Source organism: Nuphar pumila, chromosome 14, assembly GCF_984573655.1.
Source record: "Nuphar pumila chromosome 14, dmNupPumi1.hap1.1, whole genome shotgun sequence".
NCBI lineage: Eukaryota > Viridiplantae > Streptophyta > Magnoliopsida > Nymphaeales > Nymphaeaceae > Nuphar > Nuphar pumila.
In genome coordinates this window covers 1,756,692-1,781,293 of record NC_143262.1, presented here as the reverse complement: position 1 = coordinate 1,781,293, position 24,602 = coordinate 1,756,692, and the positions used below count along the sequence as shown (strand labels likewise).

At 38.6% G+C, this 24,602-nt stretch overlaps 1 protein-coding gene across 1 annotated transcript; it reads right to left on the bottom strand.

Annotated features, from left to right (window-relative positions):
* Positions 1-341: 341 nt before the first annotated feature.
* LOC149816031 (uncharacterized) lies at positions 342-971 on the bottom strand. Its single transcript, XM_089988008.1, has one exon. The coding sequence runs from the start codon at positions 969-971 to the stop codon at positions 342-344; it is 630 nt and encodes a 209-aa protein (XP_089844134.1).
* Between the last annotated feature and the right edge of the window lie 23,631 nt (positions 972-24,602).

Below are 24,602 nucleotides of genomic sequence, written 5' to 3'. Positions count from 1 at the left end.
ACATTCAAGCATCTTTGTAGGAACTGACCTGACACAAGTTTTTAGGAAACAAGTATGGCATTTTTTTCGAACTTGGATATTTTGACGAGTCCTAAGCTGACATTTTCTCCCGTGAAAGACAATTCTAGACTTAATTAAACCATATTAAGATACAGCTTAAGAAGCAGCTGGAAGCCTTTTATTTTACCACAAATCCAAGAAAAGAAAGAAAGAAATAAACACTCTCAACACAGACCCCCCCTCCCCCTCTTCTCTCTCTCAAATGCTGCCGTACGTTGTGCAACACAGAGGCACGCTAGAGTGGCTCGACTAAACTTGCCTTCCCAAACAACATTCAGCTACTAAGCTTCAAAATCACCTGCTCTCATCCACTGCCCATATTTCATCTTCATCTTCTCATCCAGTTCCTTGGCTTTCGTTTCATCCATCTTCGCCACGTTTGCAAGCGATTCCTCATCCACCTGTGCCACCTTCCTGCTCCTCCTCTTCGCTGTCTCTTCCCTCTGAGCCTCCAACCCCCGATACTCTGCAACCAAGCAGCTCTGCAACAGGCAGACGACCACCAATATCATCGTTTGCATCAACAACAGCACCAAGAGCAACACAGCATTTATTTTCATTAAAATCTTGGTTTCTCTCTGGTTTGCTGCAGGATCAAGCAATCTTATGGTGGAGCTTTCCCTGGAAAACAGCATGAGAAACCCCAGGCCTTCTCCGATCAGTGAGGCCGTAAGCATGCAAGTGATGGCAACAAAGCAGAGCTTGTTGGGCTGCGAGCAGAGACCGATGAGAGAGGAGAGGAAAGAAACAGAGGAGGCTGCGAAAAGGGCCCAACCGAAATTTGTTGGTGGGTGTCTGAGAAGGAAAATTGTGGCGATGGACGCTGAGGAGGCGAGAAGGACAGAGAAATTAAGCCATGAGAGGTGGAGATTAGGACAGGCAGCGTAGCTTGTTAGCTTAGTGGAAGCCATAGAATGGGTGGGAAAATATTAGAAGGATCAAAACAATGGCTAGGAGAAGTAGGAGAGAAAAATGGAGACGGCAAAAGAGAAAGGGGAGATCAAATTTAAATGGGCGTGAGAAAGCGCGGCACAATAGCCGTTGCCAACGGCTATAAGTAGAGAGGGGTGCCTTCAACTTTTGTTTCTCCTGACTATTTTTGAACTGCAAATTTTTTTTAAGCTAGTCGGATTCAGATTCGGTCTTAACCTTTTCCATCAGACTCCAATTCCGAATCCTAATCCAATTAAGTCGAATTCGGTAATGCGAAATTCAATCCCAATCCGACCGGTTGACATCCTTAGACAAATAAAATAAGGCATTAAAAATGAGTTTCATAAAAAATGATAGATAATGGATAGGGGTTTAATTAGGATTTAAATTTGCCAAACGAGGAAACAAAACGGGCATATATATTCGATTTTTCCTTGAAAATCAAGCTGGATGTAGGATTTAAAACCCTGGATTCAATATGACTTGAAACCAACATTCAGTAAATTAGATCCATGTTTAAGTTTTCTAAAAGTATTTTTAATCTAATATTTATTTCATGTCCCAAACGTTTCTTCCAACCAATGCTTTGAAAACGGATGGAGTTTTGATTTTTTTTCTTGGTTTCCAAAGTTTTATTTAAAAGGACATATTTTAATTAATTTTTTTTTTAACCATAAGCTAAGCCTAATGCGGTAAGTTCAATTCCACTCATCTCCTCCTATGTCGTATTGTTTTCATCAAATCTGAACCTATAGATGTATTCACCATGGTCGATTTAATAAGACTTGACGTTTGAATGAAAAAAATATGATTTCTTAAAGCACAAAAATTTGTATTTTGTCAAGAGTTGATTTTTGAGTCGTCAAAAAATCCTGCACACGTTCATTCCGGCGATTTAAATGTCGATCTAAGGATGTTGTAGGTCACATCTATGGAGACCGATTTGATTAAAAACAACTTGCATCATTGAAATCCAAGGAGAAGTATGGGATGAGTGGAAGCGATTTGTCATGTGGTAGGCCAGAGTTATGGGATAGAAAGCCCAGCACCTTAGGTCTCTTTTTCTCCGCACCTGGTTTATCCAGGAAAACTACTTCAGGGTGAATGCACAATATCCTACATCTGTTTTGGAGATAAATCATATAATATATGGCCGAAGCATCCACAACCTAAAGATTTCTTTGGTATTTGGGCTGGTTGCAACAAGTTCACGAGGTAAACTTCATTACATATTACATTTTATGACCAAGTTGATGAACTCGCAATGCATGAAAATTAAAGCAAAACGTTAGTCTCGACCATAGGGGTCTCTTTGTTTCACGGGAAAGGCAGCCATTTTCATATGAAAATGACTGTTTTCCCACGGGATGTGAAACAAATTAACAAGCCCCGTGGGAAAGCTGTTGACCCATGTGGCCCACCAATGCGGCATGCATGAGCTGCATATCTGGGATTTAGTTGGGAAACTCTTCTCCAATGCCTACTGGGGGGACGTACGGTTTCCACAAGGAAAACTCTTCTCCAATTCCTAGAAGTTGTTTCTTACTTGCGTCCTGCAAGACGAGAAAAATGATCGCTTGGCCTGGTTGAGAGTTTGAAAAGTAAGTCTTGCTAGGGTCTATTCCCGCCTGGAAAGTTTTCACCTTTTCTCTCCAAAATGACAAAATCTACTTTGGATATGTTTGGTTGTGTGATTTGAAATCACGTGATTCGGAGTTGTTTGATACCAAATCACAAGGTAGAATATGTGATTTCAAATGGCATTGACGAGCAGGGGGCACATTGCATATATATGCCACAATATCCATCCAGGTCTGGGTTAGGGATGGCAGTGGACCGGGGGAAAGCGGGGCACCGCCCCGCCTCGCCCCGTTTGGACCGGGGATGAAGGGTATGAAACGGGGGTGGAGGATAAAATCCATCCCCGTCGCGGAGGCGGGGCGGGGGTGGACGTGCACTTTTCCCCGCCCCGATCCCCGCCTAATCCCCGCCCCGACCACTTTTCCCCGCAATATCCCCGCCCCGCCTCATCCCCGTTTGGACCAGGGATGAAGGCGGGGGTGGAGGATAAAATACATCCCCGCCGCGGAGGAGGGGCGGGGGTGGAGGATAAAATTTTGAGGCGGGGCGGGGGTGGAAACCTTGTGCCCCGGCCCGCCGCCCCGCCCCATTGCCATCCCTAGTCTGGGGCCACTAAGATTCCCGTGTCCAATATCTCGTTATCCCCTTATATTCCATCTTCTTGGTGATTGAAAATTTGAAAACTTGTTTGGTGTTTGAAAGTTTAAAACTTAACAACGGTTACCCTGTTCATAAGATCAACAATGATAATGATTGATAACCTACTATTAACCTTTGCCACCATTTCTTCCTATTTTCCAAAAAATAAAAAATATATAAGAATAGGTGACCATGAACTACACCATAACTCTATTAACAGATGGCTTTTTAGTTGTAGTTGTTAGTGTTAAAAAAAAGGTATATTGACCACGTTAATAGTTGTAGTTGCTAGTGTTAAAAAAAGCTAAGAATCGCTATTTGGATCGTTTGATTTTTACCGAAAAACATGATTTTAGCTAGGTGTCATGAAAATATCGCTATTGTGAGCTATCGAAATTTTAACCCTTCGAAAATCATGCCTACATATCGTAATCAGATGGTCCGAGTGCAATTCCCAGCTAAACAAAACATGTAAATCACATGTGCGATGTTTAAATTCATGAAAATTACAAATATATTAAAAAAAAAAAAGGCATTTGTAACTCACGCCCACATTACCAAATATTAATCCTGTTATACTTCATTCAATTTACTGACAAATTTTAAGGACGATGGAAAAAAAAAAAAAAGGAAGAGAGAGATAGATCATGCCCATGGTGCAAGAAGGCGTACCCGCACTTGATGTATAAGAATTTGCACGCAACTCATTTAATAAACGGAATCGTTTTTATTTTTGGCTTGACTATGCTGATCAGGTAAAATCCACTTGGCTCAAACAACAGAACCTACAGGCACCTGGTTTTGCCTGGTGAACCTCTCCCCTGTTATTGACTCCAGACTAATCTAAACGTATCATGAATAGAGATTAGGGGCCAAAACAGCTTGCCTAGGGGCTGGGTCTTGTTAGATCCGTATCCAATTCAAAATGTAAACAGTAGATCCAAATCTGATATTATATGGTAGGGTTGTTTGCGATAAGCACCCGGTGCAAGTGACACAGTGAAATGATCGAAGGGCCAATTTTTTCAACCCTTGACACATAGAGAGCTTTAAGTTTAGCAAACCGTCCATGACAAATTAAACCACGAAACCAACCCCTAGTCCCTTAGTTTGGCTTAAGGTGTATAAGTCATTTATTGGCATGTACTTGGAAAACAGAAATAAAGAACACCGTTTCCCAAGAGCTAAAAAAACCCTTCGACCCAGTCGGGTCTATCATATCTTGGGTTGAACCGACTCAGTCTGGTGGGGGTAAAGCAGACTTAGTCGGGTCTATTGTGTCTTGGATCGGTCTGGGTTCGAACCAGAAAAAAAGCCTCAGTCGATCGAACCGGTCTAGGTGTGAACCTAGACTGGGTCGGGTCAAAACAAGACCGACATGGTCCGGGTCAGTCCAGACCGAGTTTGATCAATGAATCTTAAACCCGACCAGGTCGATCAAACCGAATCGAGTCGGGCCTGACAGGGTCTCAGTTTTTTGTTTGGGTTTAGATTAAATTAGACCAGACGGGGTCTGAGTCTAGTTTGATACAATTGACCTAGATCAATCCTAGTTGAACTAGATCTAGACAGAATTGAGTCTAGATCTAGTATGGAGTTGGATGGATCAGTCCTAGATGCAGATCAAAACTGAATCTGGTTCTAATTCAAGATTATTTGGATCAGTTCTAGATCCAGTATATAACTTAATCTAGATCTAGTTTATAGCTTGATGGATCAGTTTTGGATCCAAATCAGAACTCGGTCTAGATCCAATTTTATAGTGTTGGATCCACATCAAAACTGGATCTGAACCCACTTTATAATTTAGTATGAATCTATTTTAGAACTAAATTGGATTGAGTTCAATCAATTCCTAACGGGGATAGAACTGAACTAGTCTAGTCTCTTCTTGACTAAGATAGAACTGAACCTAGTTGGAACAGTTGAGCCCAATCCAGTTACAACAAACTGGATATGGATCCACACCTATTAGTAAGCGGATCTATTGTGGATTTTTTTTTAGAATTCAATTGAGTTTGAACTCAAACCTAATTGGGTCTAAACTAGGTTCAGTAAACCTAGTATTCTAAACCTGTTTTGACATAAGATGATTAAGGTCAAATCACAAAGTTGAAATAATCAAATTACCCTTATGTGTGCCCAATATCAAATTAAGCAAAACGGGTATAACTTTGCACCCCAAACTCAGAATTGAGTGGGGTTTTGTGTGTTGGATTCATATCACAGAGAGAAATTTTCATGTCCAATGGTTCTGAACAAACCAAGGGTACAAAAAGCGATGTCCAACAAATCACCTTGAGAGGAGTATTTTAGTAATTTTATTAAAATATAAATAATGTATGTGTATTAATATGAATAGGATTGTGATGATCATATTCTATTATTAGAGTCACTTGAGACTCGATTGCAATTAGAGTACAACATTTACATTCTAGATAACAGATATTATAAGTAACTTTAATTGTAAATAAATCATGTTGTGTTGTATGTTAGCATTGTTTGTTGTATATTAGCATGTTTAGAAATATATCTCTTGGGTGTAAATATAATATGTATAGAATGACCATGTATGAGTTAATTGCAATGAAATGTATGTGTACACATGTCGATCGTGATATGTCATGCATACTAAAAAGAAAGATTGTCTTTTGACAATATATATATATATATATACTCTCAATGCCATGCATTGTATTGAGAATTGTGATTAACCTTAAGTTCTTTGAGTTTAGATATGTTGTGAATTTAAATTGAGATTAGCATCCTTAACCATTTAAATCTTGAAAGTGATGACCTGTGAAAAATGCTACCTGGTTCACGGTTAAAGTGCAACCACCATGGAGAGTGAAACATTGTTGATTTAATGATGTAGAAAATTTACTTCATTGCATACTTAGTATGATAGAAAGTGTGATCCCTAGTACAATTTGGAGATTGAGAATGAGACTCGTCGTGATTATTTCATGATGGTACTCATAGGAGAACGAGTGAAACACGTACTTGAGAGTAAGGTTCAAAGTAATGAACTTATGACATGACTTAAGGTTTTATATTCAAATAGTATCTGGGACTCTAGACAATCATAGATGGTTGAAACTCATTTATGGTTAAGACGTAGCATGAACCATGCCGAGTTTGAGCCTCACCTCCTGGGTAATTATCGATGGGGTCTCACTTGTTGTTTCACAACAGTGTTTGTTGATCCGGGGATTACTAAGAACGTATGCTTCATAGTTTGACCAATAATATAGAATTAAAATATTCTACATGGTTGCTACGACTATAGACGATTATGATCAGTATAATCGACCTAGCGTTATAGTTTGTTATGAGTTAGTGTTAGATTGAGAGAATTAAGGAAAGAATTAAAATATACAAACCCTACGTGGTGTATCAAAAATTAAACTTAGATTAGGAGCATAGAGCACACTACAATTGTAAGTAAAAGTCGTTTATTGCTTATATATTATTTAGTGAGTTGTAGATTCACCTATTGAATAATTGTAATTGTAAGTTTCAGGTCCATTAGCGTAGATAAGACGTGATTAGCTACTTTGACCATACAACAAATATATTTGTTAGTTTTATTTCTTGTCACATTACATTCATGTAATCTTTATTTCTGTATGTTATGAATAATGAGCCTTGTTAAAGAATTTGAGTCTATTAAAAAAAAGTAGAATTTTCGTTGTGCAAACTCTGCATACTTTTCCTCTGAAAAGTAATACCTACCGAAACTGAACTCTATAGGTCTTGGATCAAGGTATTACATTAAGGTCCTACCAAGCCGAATTAAACAATTACTAAAAGGAGGGGAAGGACCAAAATAGATGCTGAGGGAATTCCAAATCTTGCTCACACATAAATACTGATTCATAAGTTGGACACCCCATTTTTTAATTCGGTCTTGGGTGTTTGCATGACATGCCAACACGACCCATATTCACTATTAACCAATACAACAATCTGAGCCTAAGAGATTAATTTCATAATCCAGTTTATGAAGACAAGCGAGAAGGCCATGTGATGTAGACATTGTTGCAGAAAATCCCATGTCACTGAAATGAAAGCTTTATATATATATATATATATATGAAGTTTCAAAATGAAGACAGACTTCCCTGGCGGTACTAGAGAATGAACTGGATCATGGGCCATGAACACCTTATCATGAACGATCTGCCCCTTTAGGAAAGCAGACTGACATGGGGAGATTAGAAGGGGCATCTCGCTCTAGATTTCACCAGAATTTTGTACTAGCTAATGAGGAGTGAGATGGGACGAAATCTGGTTATATCTTCCGCATGCACTTCTTTTGCGATCAAAATAAATTCTGATATATTATTGTCCATTTTTATGAAATTTAGAAACAAAATTTAGAAGGTCATGATTGCAGTCCTCCCAAAAACTTTTGATAAAATGAGTAGGGAAGTCGTCAGGCCCAAGCGCCATGAGAAGAGACCAAATCGCAGCCCTGAGTTCTTCTAAAGAGAGTTTTCACCAATTCAGCTGCATGCTCCTGCAAAGTCGTAGCAAAAGAAAAATCACTTAGCATCCCGAGAGAACCCCCCCAGGGTCATAGAAAATTGATTTAAAATAGTTTGTGATACTCGCCACCATATCTGAAACCTCCTAACACTTGAGAACCAATGCAAATGAATGGAATATTATTACAGTCCCCACTCTTTAGCCCACAAATTCTTGATCTTTGTCGGCACTTAATCTCATCTCGAAAGTGCCACACCTGAATGATCTTATCAAGCTTCGAGAGTTGGATCATCAACTGGGCTCTTGCCTGCACCGACGAAATCTCATTCTGTACCCACCATTATCACGAACCCAGGATTTCATTAAACCTTGCAATGTCCGCAGTTTTTTAGAGAGGCTGTATGCAACCCATTTACCCTCATAGCTGCAAGCCAACCAATCCGAAACCACCACCGAAAAACCAGGGATGGTGAGCCACCAATCTTTGAACCAGAAGGCAAGACAAGCACCATGATAAACCAGGTTTTGTGAGGAAAAACAAACAGGGGGGTTGCTTGGATGACAGTGGCCAAAACCTGTGTTTTCACCAACCCAAGTTTTGCCTCCATCCATGTTTTTGGCAAACTCCGTGAGTTGTTTTGCTATAAAGTTAGAGTTGTCTTTCGATATCTGTAAACTAAATCTTTCAAAACTAAACAAATTTTGTTTTAATTGCCAGGATATGTTGTACCCAGCGTACCTTCCATCTAGCAATTGCCGGGTTTGAACAACTATATATATGCCCTCGTGAATTCCATTACAACCGACTAACCACACCATTACTTTTCTTCCATACTACAGTTGATAGAGAAACTCCCTACCCAGTCAAAAATGAACTGTATGATTACGAACCGTGGAGCCAAAATGCCATCTTCCATGGTAAATACCACGGATGCAGACTTGGATCGAGTCTGTACTTGGGGGGCTCCACCTTGTTATGCATTACACGCTCTCTAGCGGACATGAGACCCTCCTTTAGAATTCGAGTTTCAGACCACCTCACTCTTTCAAAAGTCAACCCGTTTCGAATCTTCCAAATGAACCAAACAAGAGTCTGAAATGTCCTTTATCAACTCCATCTTTCGATTTTGGAGTTGAAATTTACAAGGAACCATGAGTGAATATTTTGTTTCACATCCCCTGAAGGATGCCATTGTACTCCAAACAATCCAGTCGTTCTCTTCCACAGGACCCTACTGATTTGGCAATCTAAAAACAAATGTTGAGGCCCTTCGATTGTCCCCTGACATAGAGAACATCTGCTCGAAAAACTGTGGCCTAGTTTGCCGGTCATGTGTTAGCAACCTGTTTCCACTGCCCATTATAAGGTGAGAGAGGTGTTAGAACATTTCCGGTTTGGGTTCAACTCATAGGGTGACGCAGTTTGACACTATGGATAAGGTTATATAGTGGGCTCTTAATGGAAGTTAGTGGGGTGGAGGTTACGTGAATCACTAACCACCCCTTATCTTCTATTATAAATAGTGGGCTTGGCTGTGTGATGAGCATAGTAAGAAACTTTGCCTATTGCCCATATACTCGTAATTTCTATTTAAGGTTCAGGGTTCTGCTCACCATCGACTTGAAGGATGTATCAGAACCTGATCTGCCAAACGGACTGGGTCTGACCCGGATCTTGTTTGGACAGGGTCAGGCCTAGGTACCCTTTGGACCGGGTCCTGCGTGGACCGGGTCTGCCCTGATTCTGTATGGATCAGGTCCCACCCATGTCTTATCTGGATCGGGTCCTGTTAGGCCTGGCACTACAAGAAATCTGTGGATTAGCAACGACCTCAATCCGTCGCTAAACAGTTCAATGACGGATAACTTTCATCTCAAAATTATAGTCGTTAATTAGCGACGAAAACTATCTATCGTAATCTCCATTTCTAATTTGCGACGAATTAGCAAATGCCATGATACGTCGCAAGGTTGTCGGTAATATACAAAGATTTTGGTTTTGCAATGGATTAAAATCCGTCGCTAATTCTATCACTATTGTAGCGATGAATTAAAATCTGTCGTAAAAACAATGGTCGATTCACATTTGCGACGAATTAATATTCATCCCTAATCTGTCGCTAAATTGGACGCTGGTAGTAAATAGCTATAAAAAATATCTGTCGCAAACAAGAAAAAAAATAAAAAAAAATTTGTTTAAAACATAAATATCGAGAAAAAGTTCTCGTGATACAATTTATATTTTCTGTGTATAAAAAATAAAGTACACATAAAAAATACATATAAAAGCAACTAAGACAATTTATCGATCAACTATAACTTTCGCTAAGTTCTAATTATTTACAAGTGAACATTTATATTTTTGAAACAACAAGAAGGTATAATAAATTCAACACATGAATCTAATCATCGCCAAGATTCTGTGTGTCATCTTCTTCATTGTCTCGATTTACCCCTTCAGCTCTTCTACGCTGATTATCTCCAGCAACCTACAAGAGAAAGAAAAGGTTAGAATTGATAAACAAAATATAATGAAATAAATTATATGTAATGCACCTAAGTTAAGGCAATCAAAGTAACATGCAATACATCACATGAAACTTTCATACCTGAGAGGCACCTGCAGACGAAGTTCTCCTGTCCAAAAAAACTGCACAGCTCATTACGGACAACGTCGAAAATTGCTTCATGTAAATAGTCACGCATTGTGTCCTTAACAAGCAGGCGTACACCATCCCAAGAATTAGGCGGGTCAGTCGGATGCTTGGAGTTGATGTTGACGGGAGAACTTTGTGAGTCGTAACTGGAGGGAGCAACGACTGATGATGTGTTCATATTACTCCCAAACCCGAACATACGACCCTTTTTGGGTTCACTTGTTGCAGTCACCCATGCTGTAGGATCAAAAGGTCGATGCTGAGTGGAGTCATCGCCAAATCGCTCTATCATTTGTTACTCATATGACTCCTACAAAGTACTGATTATAGTATTAATTAATAATTAAGAATTACAATGTTTATGATAACTTTTATATTACAATGTTTATTAATACAATAAATACATATTGTTGTCGTTCTTGCCTTCATTGATATGAACTCTCCTGTGGTCTTACGTTTATGTGTTTCAACAAATACATCTTGTATGACACAATGTCTTTTTTTTCTGCTTCCTGTGAAGTTAAATGATAAAAGAATTATTTAACAGGTTTACAACAATACTTATAAAATTGATCATATATAGATTGCATCATCATCTCCCATCAGTGATGCGCCTGTTGTACCTCAAGGTAAGACTCGTGCCCTTTTTTCATGTATTACAAACAATGAGTGTATTATAGAATCTGGAGCCTCGAACCACATGACAAACCATGATGAAGGCTTGAGTAGCTCAAGAAAATCGGTATATATCGCAGACTATTCTCTCATGATGGTCACCGGTATGAAAAAGGTTAAATTTATGAATTGTGATACCGATTCTAAAGTCTTCATTGTTTATAAGCTTGCTGCCAATCTTATGCCCATAAGCCATATTATTAAGTCTCATGATTGTTTGACTACTTTTCCTTTTAAGGAGGTTGTCTTTCTGAACAGTAGATCGAAGAGGATGATTGGTAGAGGCATCAAACGAGACAGTCTATACATCTTCAGTCAACCAAAGTCATCATTTTTGAGTAGTACCCAATCAAGTAATACTTATAGCCTTTGGCACTCCTGCCTTGGACATGCTTCTGCTAAGACTATAAAATCTTTGCTACCTAATTTGAATAATAATAGCCTATCGTGTGATGCTTGAGAATTTGCTAAGGCCATTAGGATTCTGTTTCAAAACACCTCTAATAGAAGTAGCGAATTTTTTAAATTGTTGTATTCTGATGTGTGGGGTCCAGCCCTCGTGGACTCTGTGTTCGGTTTTAGATACTATGCCACATTTATTGAAGATAGATCTCGGGTCACCTTGGTGTATTTCTTAAAACATAAACTTAAATTATAATCTTGTGCATACTCAATATGATCACAAGATTAAACGTCTGAGATCTGATAATGGAGGAGAGTATATTAATGAAGTTCTTGGTGATTTCATGTTTGAGCAAGATACAATGCCTCAAACTACTTGTGTCGAAACTCCACAACAAAACGAGATTGCCAAGAGGAAAAACTGTCACTTACTCAATGTGGCAAGGTCTCTTATGTTCCAAATGAACATTCCCCAACAATATTGGGTTGATGCCATAGCTACTGTTTATTATATCATAAACCAAATTCCAAGTGTCTGTCTAGAAAATGAGATCCCTATTAAAATTTTGAGAAATAAAAAAAAATCATCAATCATTTGAAAGTTTTTGGGTACAAGTGCTTTGTGCATATACAAGACAAATTTTACAACAAGCATGAGAAAAGAACCGTGAAGTACGTGTTTGTTGGATAATCTTCAACAAAAAAGGAGTTTAAATGTTTTGATCCCATCTCAAAAAGGCTTTATGTGTCAAGGGAGGTGATTTTTTTTAGAAGAAACCCTATTTCTAGTATCCTACTGAAGGAGAGAACCAACCGGATATGTCCAACTCATTTTTACCAGTACCCGATCCATTTATTGAATCCAGACATATCTTGCCTAGTTCTAATGATCCAATTGGTCCACCAGACCAAGATTCTGAGTCCTCTCCCATGTTGGACCAAAATACAATGCCTATGAATCCTGTGACCGGTACTAACTCAAGTCAGAATGTAGCTGAGACTCATATTTGTCAAGAGATCGATAATTTGAGAAGGTCAACCTGTCCCTCTAGGCCTCCTGTCAAACTGAGAGATTATTACTCCTATTGTACTACCGAGATTCCTAAAACCCATTCAATAGCATATCAATTTGAACTTTCAAAACTGAATGTGTCTTATCAAACTTACCTTGCCAAGACCTATGCCCATCATGAACCTTCAAGTTATAAAGAAGCTCCTGAAGATCCTAACTAGAAATCGGTTATGGATGAAGAACTAAAAGTGTTACTCAAAAACAATACTTGGACGTTAGTTGAATTGCTTGAAGGTAAGAAAACTGTGGGATGTCGATAGATATATAGAATTAAATTCAATAGTGATAGCTCCTTAGAAAGGTACAAGGCCAAACTGGTAGCAAAGGGATGTACTCAGAAAGAGGGTATTGACTTCACAAAAACTTTTCCGCCTGTTGCAAAAATGAGTTCAATCCACATTCTTTTGTGTGTTGCTACTAATAAGCAGTGAGGCATCTTCCAACTGGATGTAAAAAATGCTTTTCTACATAGAGAGTTGGAAGAAGAAGTGTATGGATCCTCCTCCCGGGTATAAATATGATCATGGGAAAGTGTGCAAACTTCATAAATCTATTTACGGTATAAAGCAATCTCCTCAAGCCTGGTTTGCCAAGCTTAGTGAGGTTCTTATCAAAATTGGTTTTAAGCGAAGTACAACCGACTATACCATGTTTGTGCACAATTCTTCAGAGGGTATTGTTATCTTGCTTATATATGTTGATGATAAAATTGTGACATGAGATAATAAGTCTATAATGCAGAAAAACAAAGAAATTCTTCATGCTAAATTTGAAATTAAAGACCTTGGAAAATTAATATACTTTCTTGGCATAGAAGTCGCTCATTCCAACAAAGGCCTTTTCCTGTGTCAGAGAAAGTATACGTTAGATCTTCTCAAAGATATTGGCTTGATTGGTGCTAAAGCTACATAAACACCCTTGAAAACTAATTGCAAACTAAAAAAAAATGAAGGAGAGATTGTTGCCAACATCGAGAGTTTTCAAAAGCTTATAGGAAAGCTAATATATTTGACTATCACACGTCCTGATATTACATATGTTGTAAGTGTGATCAGTCAGTTTATGCATCAACCTCATTTCAATCATGTTGAAGCTGCCCACAGAATTCTTCGTTATCTTAAAGGGACCCCTAATAAAGGAGTTCTTATGAAGAAAAATTACAGTCTTGACATAATTGGTTTTACTGATGCAGATTGGGTAGGAGACCCGAATGATAGAAGGTCAATAACAGGCTTCTGTTCTTTTGTTGGTAAAAATCTTGTCACCTGAAGGAGCAAAAAATAGTCTGTTGTTGTCAGATCCAGTGTTGAGGTTGAGTATCGAGCCATGGCAGCATGTACATGTGAGCTCATTGGGATCAAGGCTCCCATCCTTGATATGGGTATCAAAAACCCTCAACCGATGGAACTCAAGTGTAACAACATAGCCGCAATATACATTGGAGCAAATCCAGTACTTTTTCCTTAAAGAACCAAACATATAGAAGTTGAATGCCATTTTGTTAGAGAGAAAACTCAAGCTAAAGAAGTATTCACGTCATATGTTAGCAGTAAAGAGCAGTTAGCGAACATTTTTACTAAATCCCTAAGCTGTAAAAATCGTCTCAAACTAATTTCCAAGTTGGGCTTGATGGATATCTATGCACCAACTTGAGGGGGAGATTGTTGCACACACGTCCTTACCTTTTTCCAATGTTATTGTTATTAGAGATAAGAGGATCCTTCAGCAAATCGCTACTCGGTTTGCGGTGTCCTTCAGTAAATCGCTACTTGGTTTGTGGTGTTCTTCAACAAATCGTTACGCGGTTTTAAAGTGTCCGTCAACAAATGTTGTTATGATATGGATTCAGTTTCCAAAAAATGTGGAGCCAGCATAGGCAACTGTTTCATGTAAGATTATCATGTCGTGGGTTGTTTCTTGTTTTCTCTAGATGAAGATATCGTCTATCTCGAGCAATTGCTGTTGTTGTTGTTGTTGTTGTTAGTTTTCTATATATCGTGTAACCAATTCTGGGTCAATAGAATCTGAGACTGAATGACTTTTTTTCTTGTGGATGTAGGCCAGCCGAACCACATTAACCTGTGATCTTCATGTGTATGGTTACATTCTCTGACAGAGACCGTAAGGCAGGCTGTGTTGGGGCGGCTAAGTCTTTGTGTCTCAATCGGTTTCTTTGAGTAAAAAAAAAATAGACCGCATGTAGTTGTGATAAGGCTTCATGATGATAATGATTTGACCTCATGCAACTCTATCCAACCCGTGGGAAGCATCTGCCATTCATATATATGGATTAGAAAAACTGTTAAATGATACGAATCTAATTAAACCACACCTTGCATATAAATCTGGAGATCATTGTGGTAGGTCCAAATTTTCAAGTATTTATTGTTACTTGAATTTGCAAGGATTATTGGATAGTGCAAAGTCTGTATGGACCTGGGGATAAGAATCACGATTGCAACCGAAATCAGATACTTTCCACTTAACTGGTGTTGCCGAGAACTTTTTTTAGGCTTTTATGATTTCAAGTAAGATAGCTCTGTAAATTGTTAGGTTCACTGAATTTGGGTTTTATCTCAAGCTCCTTTTATTTAGGGGCTTTTACTGTATGGATCGGCTGGCCTCTTTGAGATTTGAGGCCACCCCGTGGGGCCTCAAATGAAATTTCATGCTGAGGGCCTCTATTAAAAAAAGAATATGGAGAAATATGGGCCTCCAATGAAATATGCCTATGGCCTCAACTTCTCTTGAGCCTCCCCTGGATCTGACGCTACGTAAAAGAAGGTAAAATATGGAAGCGCGAAGTCGTTATTGGCCAGATATGGCTCTGGATATGGTATTTGAAAAGAATTGTCCAATAAAATTTGACTTAGAGATACCCAACCTCACATCCATTTCGTCATAGTCGACATGGGTGCAGGTTCATTCTCAATCTGACCCATATATATCATTAATTGTTAGACGAGTTGGTGAATGGATCAGGGCACATAGCACATGATCTGCCCCATCATATGTCAATTTTGAACATTGATACAGAGTCCCATATTGTCCTCTTGCGTTCCCCCTTTTTCTGAAGTTTCTGAGCATGATAAAAACCTCCTTATTCCACAATGTGGTTACTAAGGATGCACATTACCTTGATTTGGGCATCAATGTTATTGACGAACGAGCGGTTCAAATTCGAGCTCATAACAAAGCTTAAAGCATGATGCGGATCAAGTCTCGTGTGAGTCCAATCCAACTCCTAAGGTTCAAACCATGCAAACGGGTCTGAAGATGACCAATCCTGATCCATTATCCAAGCTGCATTTGATGCAAGTCACCTCAACTACATGGGATGTATGCCAAAGTGAAGTCGCATCAGTCATGCAGCCGCCTCAGCCATGTGGGATCTGCCATTAGCTGTGTGGGCCTTACTCGGTGGTGTCACCCAAGCCCCCCCTCAAGAAAGTTGTGTAGATTCTTGGGCTCCCACCTTAAATAAGCCTTAGAAGTTCAGGAGACTCTAGTGAGTTGGGCCTCATTAAGTGACTTATGAGACATAAGTGTTATTTCCTTGACTAAACTTTGTTATTTATAATGCTTTTATAAGAGCTTTTTGGGGCTATAAAAGGGATTTATTTTGAACGTTCTAGGATATAAAAATAAATTAAAACCCTTTCCCTAAAATAAGATTCTCTAGTTAACGTTCCTCTCTTATGAACGTAAATCTCTCTCCTTCATTACTATTGCAAATTTCTACTCCCTGACCCTTCTTTTAAGGACTCTTCTCTATTAGCTAAAGGTGATTTAAACCTAGTTTGGGTCTCGAATTGCATAAGAGCAAAGTAGGACTGCACTTAATTTGTAATCATAAGGACTGCACAAACAACGTAGAGGACCCGACCCGACCCAACCTAGCTTTGTTCAAAGAAGCTTTGCCAACCCCCAACAGACTCTTCCCAGGCTTAGAGCACTATCCTTAAAATGTGCAAATCGGACACACCTTGCTCGTTCGATGCCAGTCAGATGAGAATCCTGTCCACTGTTATGGGCTTCTTATATATATTTATACCCCAACTTGAATTTCTGACTCCGCCCCGGGTTGGACCTATTTTACAAATTCAAACTAGCTCTTTACAAGGCAAAAACGAGAACATCTCATCCCGTTTTCTGTCTTTGTTAAGGTTGGCATGTAATATGGTCCATTATATGAAATATGATCCATTCTCTTAAGCACAATCCAGCTGCCAGCCCATGAAAACATGCACAATAATAATAAGTTCCTTGTTAATTGCACCTAGGGCACAGCACGACTGACGAGAAAAAAAAAAGAGGATCTTATTCTATGATCCTATGAGGCTATAGCATTTGATGTCGTTTCTTTGTTGAACCTTTAGGGTGTATGTTTGATGGTTTGTCTAGGGTTGGATGAAATGAACAAAAAGAAATGAAAGAGAACATTGGTTCTGTTAGTTTGATAATGGTTCAAAGTCCAATGTTTGTTTGGACCATACTCAAATGCTATGTTGACAGAGACAACTTGGACAATCATGGATAATGGGTCAAATTACTTCATTTTGGATCGTATGGCCCAAGTCGTCCATCATTTTACATGCTTTAACAAGTTTATTATGGTTTTTTGTCCGGATATAAATCTAATTACGAAATTATATTTAAAACCATGAATTTTTGCCTTGAACAATGATTTGAAATTTGATTTTTGCCCCGAATATGGATCTCAAATTGAATTTTTTATATTCTTAAATTCTCATAAAGCAAACAAAATTCACACCAAAACTGCCAAGATTTCAATTTTAATCGTTATATTTTTTATTTTATATCTATAAAGGCAAAGAAAATAGCAATATTAGATGTCCCTAAGTATCCCCAGATTAATTGTTAGTGAGGCAACTAGCTGGTGTTAAAGTAGATTATGGACTTCACAAATATTAATATTTTTGTTTTGCTTCTTTCAAACAAAGTACTCAATTGATGATAGCCTTAAACCGCACCTTACTCTTGAGGCCCCCCCTCTCTACTACACAAGATATATGCATGGTATTTGATAAGGAAGTCCTTGCAATTACAAACACGCATAAAAAAATATAATGAGATTCTTTTCTTCAACATGATTGACTAGAGTATGTTGCTCCAAGTTAATTCACAATTAGTCAAAAAAAAATTTAGCATTCTAAATAGAATCAAAGTTTCATTTGTTGAGGTGTTCTAAATGTACATGGGTTACCACCTCTTGCATACATTAAAACAAACGGTTGAAGTGCAACTTCACATTGACAAAAAACTACGACCTTATCGCATTTAACTTATTGATCAACAATGACAGCACATAATAAAACATCTCATAGAATCATTACATCAAACAAACACATGGCACGCATTGTTTCAACATCTTTTTTATACAGATCAGTGCTCGGTTGGTGAAGAAAACAAAAACTTGGCAAAAACCTGACCACAACCATCTTAAGAACTCAGTAGAGAGAGAGTATCGTTGAAGGATCTGTCATCGACAGGTGCTCAATGCTGGAGGGTGCTCCTCGTCAGAGGATGTGGAGGGAATAGGGGCGAGGGTTTGCTGGGGAGAGGAGGAACCGATGGAGGATGTGATCATCGAGATGGATAATGCCTGAAGGGGATCGGTCTTGCCGCGTGAGAAGGTTGGTGACCAAATCGACGTCGAATTTCGGCAAAATTTTAGAGGGGAGGAGGATGATGGGTCGAGCCATTGTGACCATCGACGAGTTTTTTTTTTTTTTCGTTACCTTTGTTCCTGTTCGTTCTATAATAAGAGAGAGGTCGATCGAAAATTACATATTATTATAGACGTGGCGAATGTGCGGAACGTCGCGTTCAACGTTTATTGAAAATTGTTGTTTCTAACGAGATTTCCATCCGAATCCCGCCAAAACACGGTGCATCAAAAATACTCTTAGGATCGACCTCAAATGGATGATGAGATTCACTTTTCAAGCGAAGCAACCAAACAAAATTCCTTTCTGATCATAGTCTTCAAACTTGGTGAGACGCTCCAGAATCATTCATAGTTCGGACTTCAATCAGGTTACTGAATCAACATGCCTTTTATGTGTGTTTTTTAATGAATTTTTTAGTGTAATAATTATGTTGAATACTTATATGTCCTAGTCATTGATGTCATGTACTAAATTTACTGATTATACAATATTAAAAAACACACATGTCACCTCTTTGACTGGAATGTGCCGATCCGAGTTACTAGTTTGGCAACTAATGCTACCAACCATGCTTACCCACAAACCCAACCAGCTTTTCCATGTCAACCCTTTTGCTTTAGATGACAAAAGGTGGCAACCAGCCTCCATGTTGAAGACAGACCCTGTCAGTTGTGCGGCCCAAGGCTTGATGGAGCACAATCAGGTGATTAATGCATAAATTTTATGCCATGTGATTGCACCCGATCCGGAGTCCACATTACCTAACCTTGAGAATCTCCACCTTTTAACAGAAAACCAACCTTCTCATCACGTGCCCAACTCAAATATTATATCGTCGCTCCTTGTTACGTTATTAAATTCCCATGTAGTCACTTCTTGCCTATTTTCTTAATGGAGATTCGTACCATTCTAATCTACAAACCCTTCCCACATTCCCCCAACCAAACAATAAATTCTTTGTCGAAGAATACTTTAATGATGTAATCTCTCTCCCCCCTGCTACTATTATTATATTATTCGTGCCCCTTAATTTAATAATAATAACCAAGAGTCAAATTACTAAGAATAGTTTTTCCTTTTCCTTGTAATACATTTATACATAAAAGGTAAATGTTGGGCTTTCCTTAACTGGAGGAGAGGGCTAAGGGCTAAGGCCTAAGGTCTGTTTTGCATATTTTTACCACAGTCTGCATCAAGTTGTGGAGGCGAAAGCGACCTTACGAAGTGCTTCTTGGGATGCCCGTCAATCATGAATGCGCCCTTGGGTCTCGGACCGTTCAAGTCAAAACCCTCATCCGTCCCACTTCCTCCTCGCCAACATGGAGCCCTTCACGGAAGCCCCTAATTAAATGGTCACGTGGATCGCGATTTTGAAGGGGCTTTCAGTTCCCCCATGTGACCGAGGGGCCCACACCTCCGCAGAAACCATTATTATTGGGGGTTTCCCACGCACTTATTAGGGTGTCAGATTTATGTTGAGGTGTCTGCTTTCGATTGGGAAACTCGATTAAGAGTCGTCCTACGTGGCGCACATTGGTTCCGTTAGGGGAGCATCGTGGTAGAAGCGTAGGGGATTTAGAAGGATACGTGGCACGTGGTTATTGGGTAGATTATAAAATGTATACGATCATGATTGAGAAGCGATTAATATATAATTTTTCCTAAAAGTGATGGAAAAGAAATCTCAAATACGTATGACAAAAAAGAAAAAAGAAAAAAGAAAAAAAAAAAAAAGGGGGAGGGGGAGGGATAGACTTAGGGCGTCATATCCTGCCGTCAAGATGTGGGGCCCGCGACTGACGTGGAGACCTTTCCCGAGGAGTTTTCGAGCATGGAGCCCCACACCGGGACCTCTCTTCGGGCCCGCTGCATGATAAATTAAAAGAGTACGACGCGCGGGGCCCACGTGCCACGTCACACCCGACGTTGACGTCTGCCCCGAGGGGAGCGTTGTGATCGGCGGAGCGAGGTGGTTCTGACCGAATGTCACCGCAGCGCCTGAAAGCGAGTGTTTTTTTTTTGTCATTTTGCTTTTGCGAGCAAACCTTACGCAGGCAAATCGAACGGAGAAGCTGTCCTGGTGCGTGCGCATTGCATGAACGCAATTACGCAGGCAAATGGGACTGACCGAGCGAGCGAGCTCACGGGCTCGAGGTGACGCCTCATAAAGGAGTCCCTCCAAAAGTTGTTGTGCACTGGGCTTGAATAGAAACTGACCATATTCAAGAGGTGTGGTGGAGCTTAGCTTGTGTGGTATGGGCAGTTAGTGCATGTCACCTTGTCTTGGGACTTTGCAAGTTCTAATGATAAGGTTGTGTAACTGGTGGTGTCTGTCTCACTCCAACTGTGCTTATCAAAAAAGAAAAACATGCACCAACGGGGGGCTCCGCGTTAATGGTAGGAGCTTTTAGTGTACGTCTTCTTGTGATGGGAAGTTGCATGTCACCGGTGGGCGTATGTCTAACCCTAAATTGCTTGTCCTTTCATGAATTAAGCGCATTTTATGTACGTAAATGCTTCACTGCCACTTTTTTCCGACCCAACAAGACTGAAAATTGATGGAGAACGTGATTCACTTCCATCCATCAATTTCGAGCATCATAGTCGCCAGAAAACAAACACAAAAGCGTACCGATCTACATATGCGCTCGAGTGGGCAAGATTAACATGATACTGCAAAGAGATTGTTAAGGGTTTTCACTTTTTTATTTCTCATCTTAAGGATGTAGTAGTATATCATCCGATTGCGATAAATATATATTTGATGACAAGGAACCTTGGCCAAAGCAAGAAAAATCCCCGGTTGGGCCACCACTTTCACTCTACCTTACATGACCACCTCTCAAAGCTACGGACACACCCATGCCCAGTGAGATTTCGTGTGTATCCTTCCAACTTAAAACATTCACAATCATCCCGCTGACCATGCAGGAGAATTGTAACATGTAAGTCTTGAATACTTATATATTCAAGCATCAACAAATAATATTAATTTTTAATAGAGAAAAAAGAGAGAGAGAGAGAGAGAGAAATTAGTAGGTCTTAACCAATTTATCCATTTAGTGTTTTAACTATTTTGAGAATTCTGGACGAGTTTATTATTGTTTTTTGTTAAATCATAAACCCTAAGTTGAAAATTTAAATGAATAAACTGTTTTTAACTTTATTGGAATCATCACAACCTTCAGCCAAAGTATCTTGTCGCTAACAAGACATAAAATCTCTTTATATTCACACAGAGAAACTGCCCACAGGATCATAAACCTAGTCGTGTTGGCTTTGTCTATGCCCTGATAGCATAAAACTTTTTGAGCTTACCCCTTGCCCCAAGAGAGTCACCATGCTTTGGCTTGAGCAATGAGTGACACACATAAGATTTGAAGACCATCAAGATTTTAATACATGAGATTTATTAAAACACACGTTTCTCACCCAGGTCGCTTGACGGCAGTGGGCTTGAAAAGAAGCTGCTGACCCCTTTCATCCTAGGTTTGACTCTCATCAGGTGTTAAAGATTTGGATGTTGGTGCCCTCACTCAGGTTTTACCTCTGAGAAAGGTAGGCCTATTGTGTAAAAGTCAACCAATTTTTTGAGATTTTGAAATAAGAAAGAGTTATTCTGATGTTTTTCTGGATAATTAATTAAACAGACTCCCTTTTTTAGACTATGGGGTATATTTATCTTTTAGGTTCCATTTTATTCTAGCAATAGTCATGATGGTTGTTGGAATGGCTTCGATTATACCTCCATAAAGGTATGACAGTTTATGGATCGAGCTCAGAGGAGGTCAAAGTGAAGCCAGGGCTTGGGTGAACGTCCTCTACAGGGGCCTGCACTCAAAGAGGAGATTTCTAGATCGTCTAGACTCTAGAGGTTAGCTCGTATTTATAGGAGTCATGGATGGAATATGGATAAAAGGTTTTTTGAATTTTATACCAACCCAAACAGATTTATTCTAATCTCAATGGGAGATAGAGCTCATCTACAAAGAGTTTTGCATAGCATAAATATTTGGATATATAGGATATCATAGGATAGGATTTATGATTATTCTATTTTTAGTTGTAGGGAGACAAAGAAAGCCTTTTGGGTGGTTTATCTCTAAATAACACCAGTAGATGAGGCTTGTAGAGGTTTTCTATGTATTGGATTCAAGAATTTTGAATCTCCACATTAAAATCGGGTTATACAGCCATAGTCATGTCCTTTTGTAATTATTTTATATTTTTGTTAATGTGGATTGAGTTTCTCAAATGAATCTAATCCAATTAAAAGATCCTAAGCAAGGATCCAAATATATATATATATATATATACAATTAAAAGGTCATGGTTGTAACATCCCTAAAAAAACTAACCTTTTTAAAATTTTCTTAAAACCGAAAATTTCAAGAAAATTTTACAACTTCAATTGTTACAAGGTTTTACATGACTCACGAGGGTAATGTGTCAACAACTTCATCAATGATCATATCCCAACTGTTTCAAACACTGGACAACCTGCCTCAGCCCAAGCACGAATGTATATTAGCTTCTCAATATCATATACAATACGGAATCAACCTTATACACAGCCTGATTGAGGTTATTACTTTAGGAACCATCACATCTAAAAATTTATGAAAGACGAAATTTATGTGATGGTTAAGATAATTGAAAAGTTATATAAAAGTTTGATATTTGAAATTTTAAGCGCAATTATGGCCTAAAAGAAAAGACAACATTCATAAGGATTCTCATTCCAAAATATTTACAAGTCCTTAAAAAGTAAAGATCCAAAACTATAAGTTTAATTTTTTACAAGTTTATCAAAATCAAAATATCTGGATCCATTAAGGATTGTAATAGGTAAGAGTGGTGCCTCCAAGTGCGCAATAACCTGTCATTTATTCAGTCCTCCATAATAGTATCTGTAATATTGTAGGACATCAACCACATGACAAGATGTCAAGTTTGTAATGGTTTAACCAAAAATTGATTTCAACCTTTATAAAATGAGGTTCAAGAGAATCTACAACAATAATCATTTACATAATATGCATTCATTCATTCACATCCATAACATTCATTTATTCATTCATATCCATGACATTTATTCATTCATTTATTCACATAAATAAATAATACATAAGTAGTTCTTGTATAATTTCATAATATAATTAGGTCAATATTTTGTTTCACCATGTTTAGCGTGAAATACACACATGCTTTTCAAATGTCAATAAGACATAGCATATGCTTATAAAAGTTGCATATGACAAACAGGTCAAAGTCTCATTCGATCATTCCATCATACTTGATACATGCATGCTTTTCAAGTAAATAAGATATATCATTTTATGAAAGATGTAAGCAATCATATTCTTTTCTTAAAAAGAAAATACACAGGTTTCAATCATGACTATGATATGCATTATTACATTTATCAAATCATCATGTCCGTTCTTAGAACATATAATGCACTATTATATTTAGATCATATATGGGGAATAGGCCTTAACTCGACCTTTTCCATATGTCTCAAATACACCAGCACCTCTCGTGCAAACTATCAAGTTCGTGACTTGAAACAACAGGTCAACCACATGACCTTAAGGATGTATTTTTCACTTACATGTAAATCCATATGCAATGACATATGTAAACATAAGTAGAGTCTATATGTACATAACTATATGTTTATTCACAAGATTACAGTGATTTTAAAAATAGAATGCATTGTTTCTCTTGATTATTCAGACTCATTTGGTATAAAAAAGGATAATCACCTATAAACAATCAACAAGGTATTTATTATTTTATACACTTTAATTTCTTTGAGGGTCTAATTGGGTCCCTCTGAGCAATTCAACCCCGCAATACAACGATTTGGAGAAGTACCCACAGTCTAGGTAATAGACTATGTCATACCACATTGTCGAGCATTCAAAAAAGGCATGCATCCCTAACTCTACAGAGTTGTGTTACTATCACCCATCACTCAATGGTAGACTTGTCCCCTAACCGCCATAGGACGAGAACAAGAGGCACCTCCAGCTTTAAAAAATAACGTTCCATGAAGCTTGTTCTGTCTTCCATCTCTATGGAAGACGCGAGATCAGAATGAACCCATTCATCTCTTAGAGCTTTGTTTTATCGATCCCTCAAATGGACTTGAGGTTTCAGGGTTATCTTTATTATTAAGTCATAGGTCACACACCAATGTCATAATCTCCCAAAATAAACCCTCTCATGATCTCATGCATGATACAATAGTTCATGCCCATGTGCATAACTAAATAGTTCATGCCTATATACGTGACTCAAATATAATGCTTTATGCATGACTCATACTATAACATGCTCTACGCATAATTTATTAACGCATACCATCATACATGATTCGATTTCAACTTATAT

Excerpts from the sequence above, each read along its gene's own strand:
- LOC149816031 (XM_089988008.1), bottom strand. The coding sequence starts at position 971 with ATGGCTTCCACTAAGCTAACAAGCTACGCTGCCTGTCCTAATCTCCAC.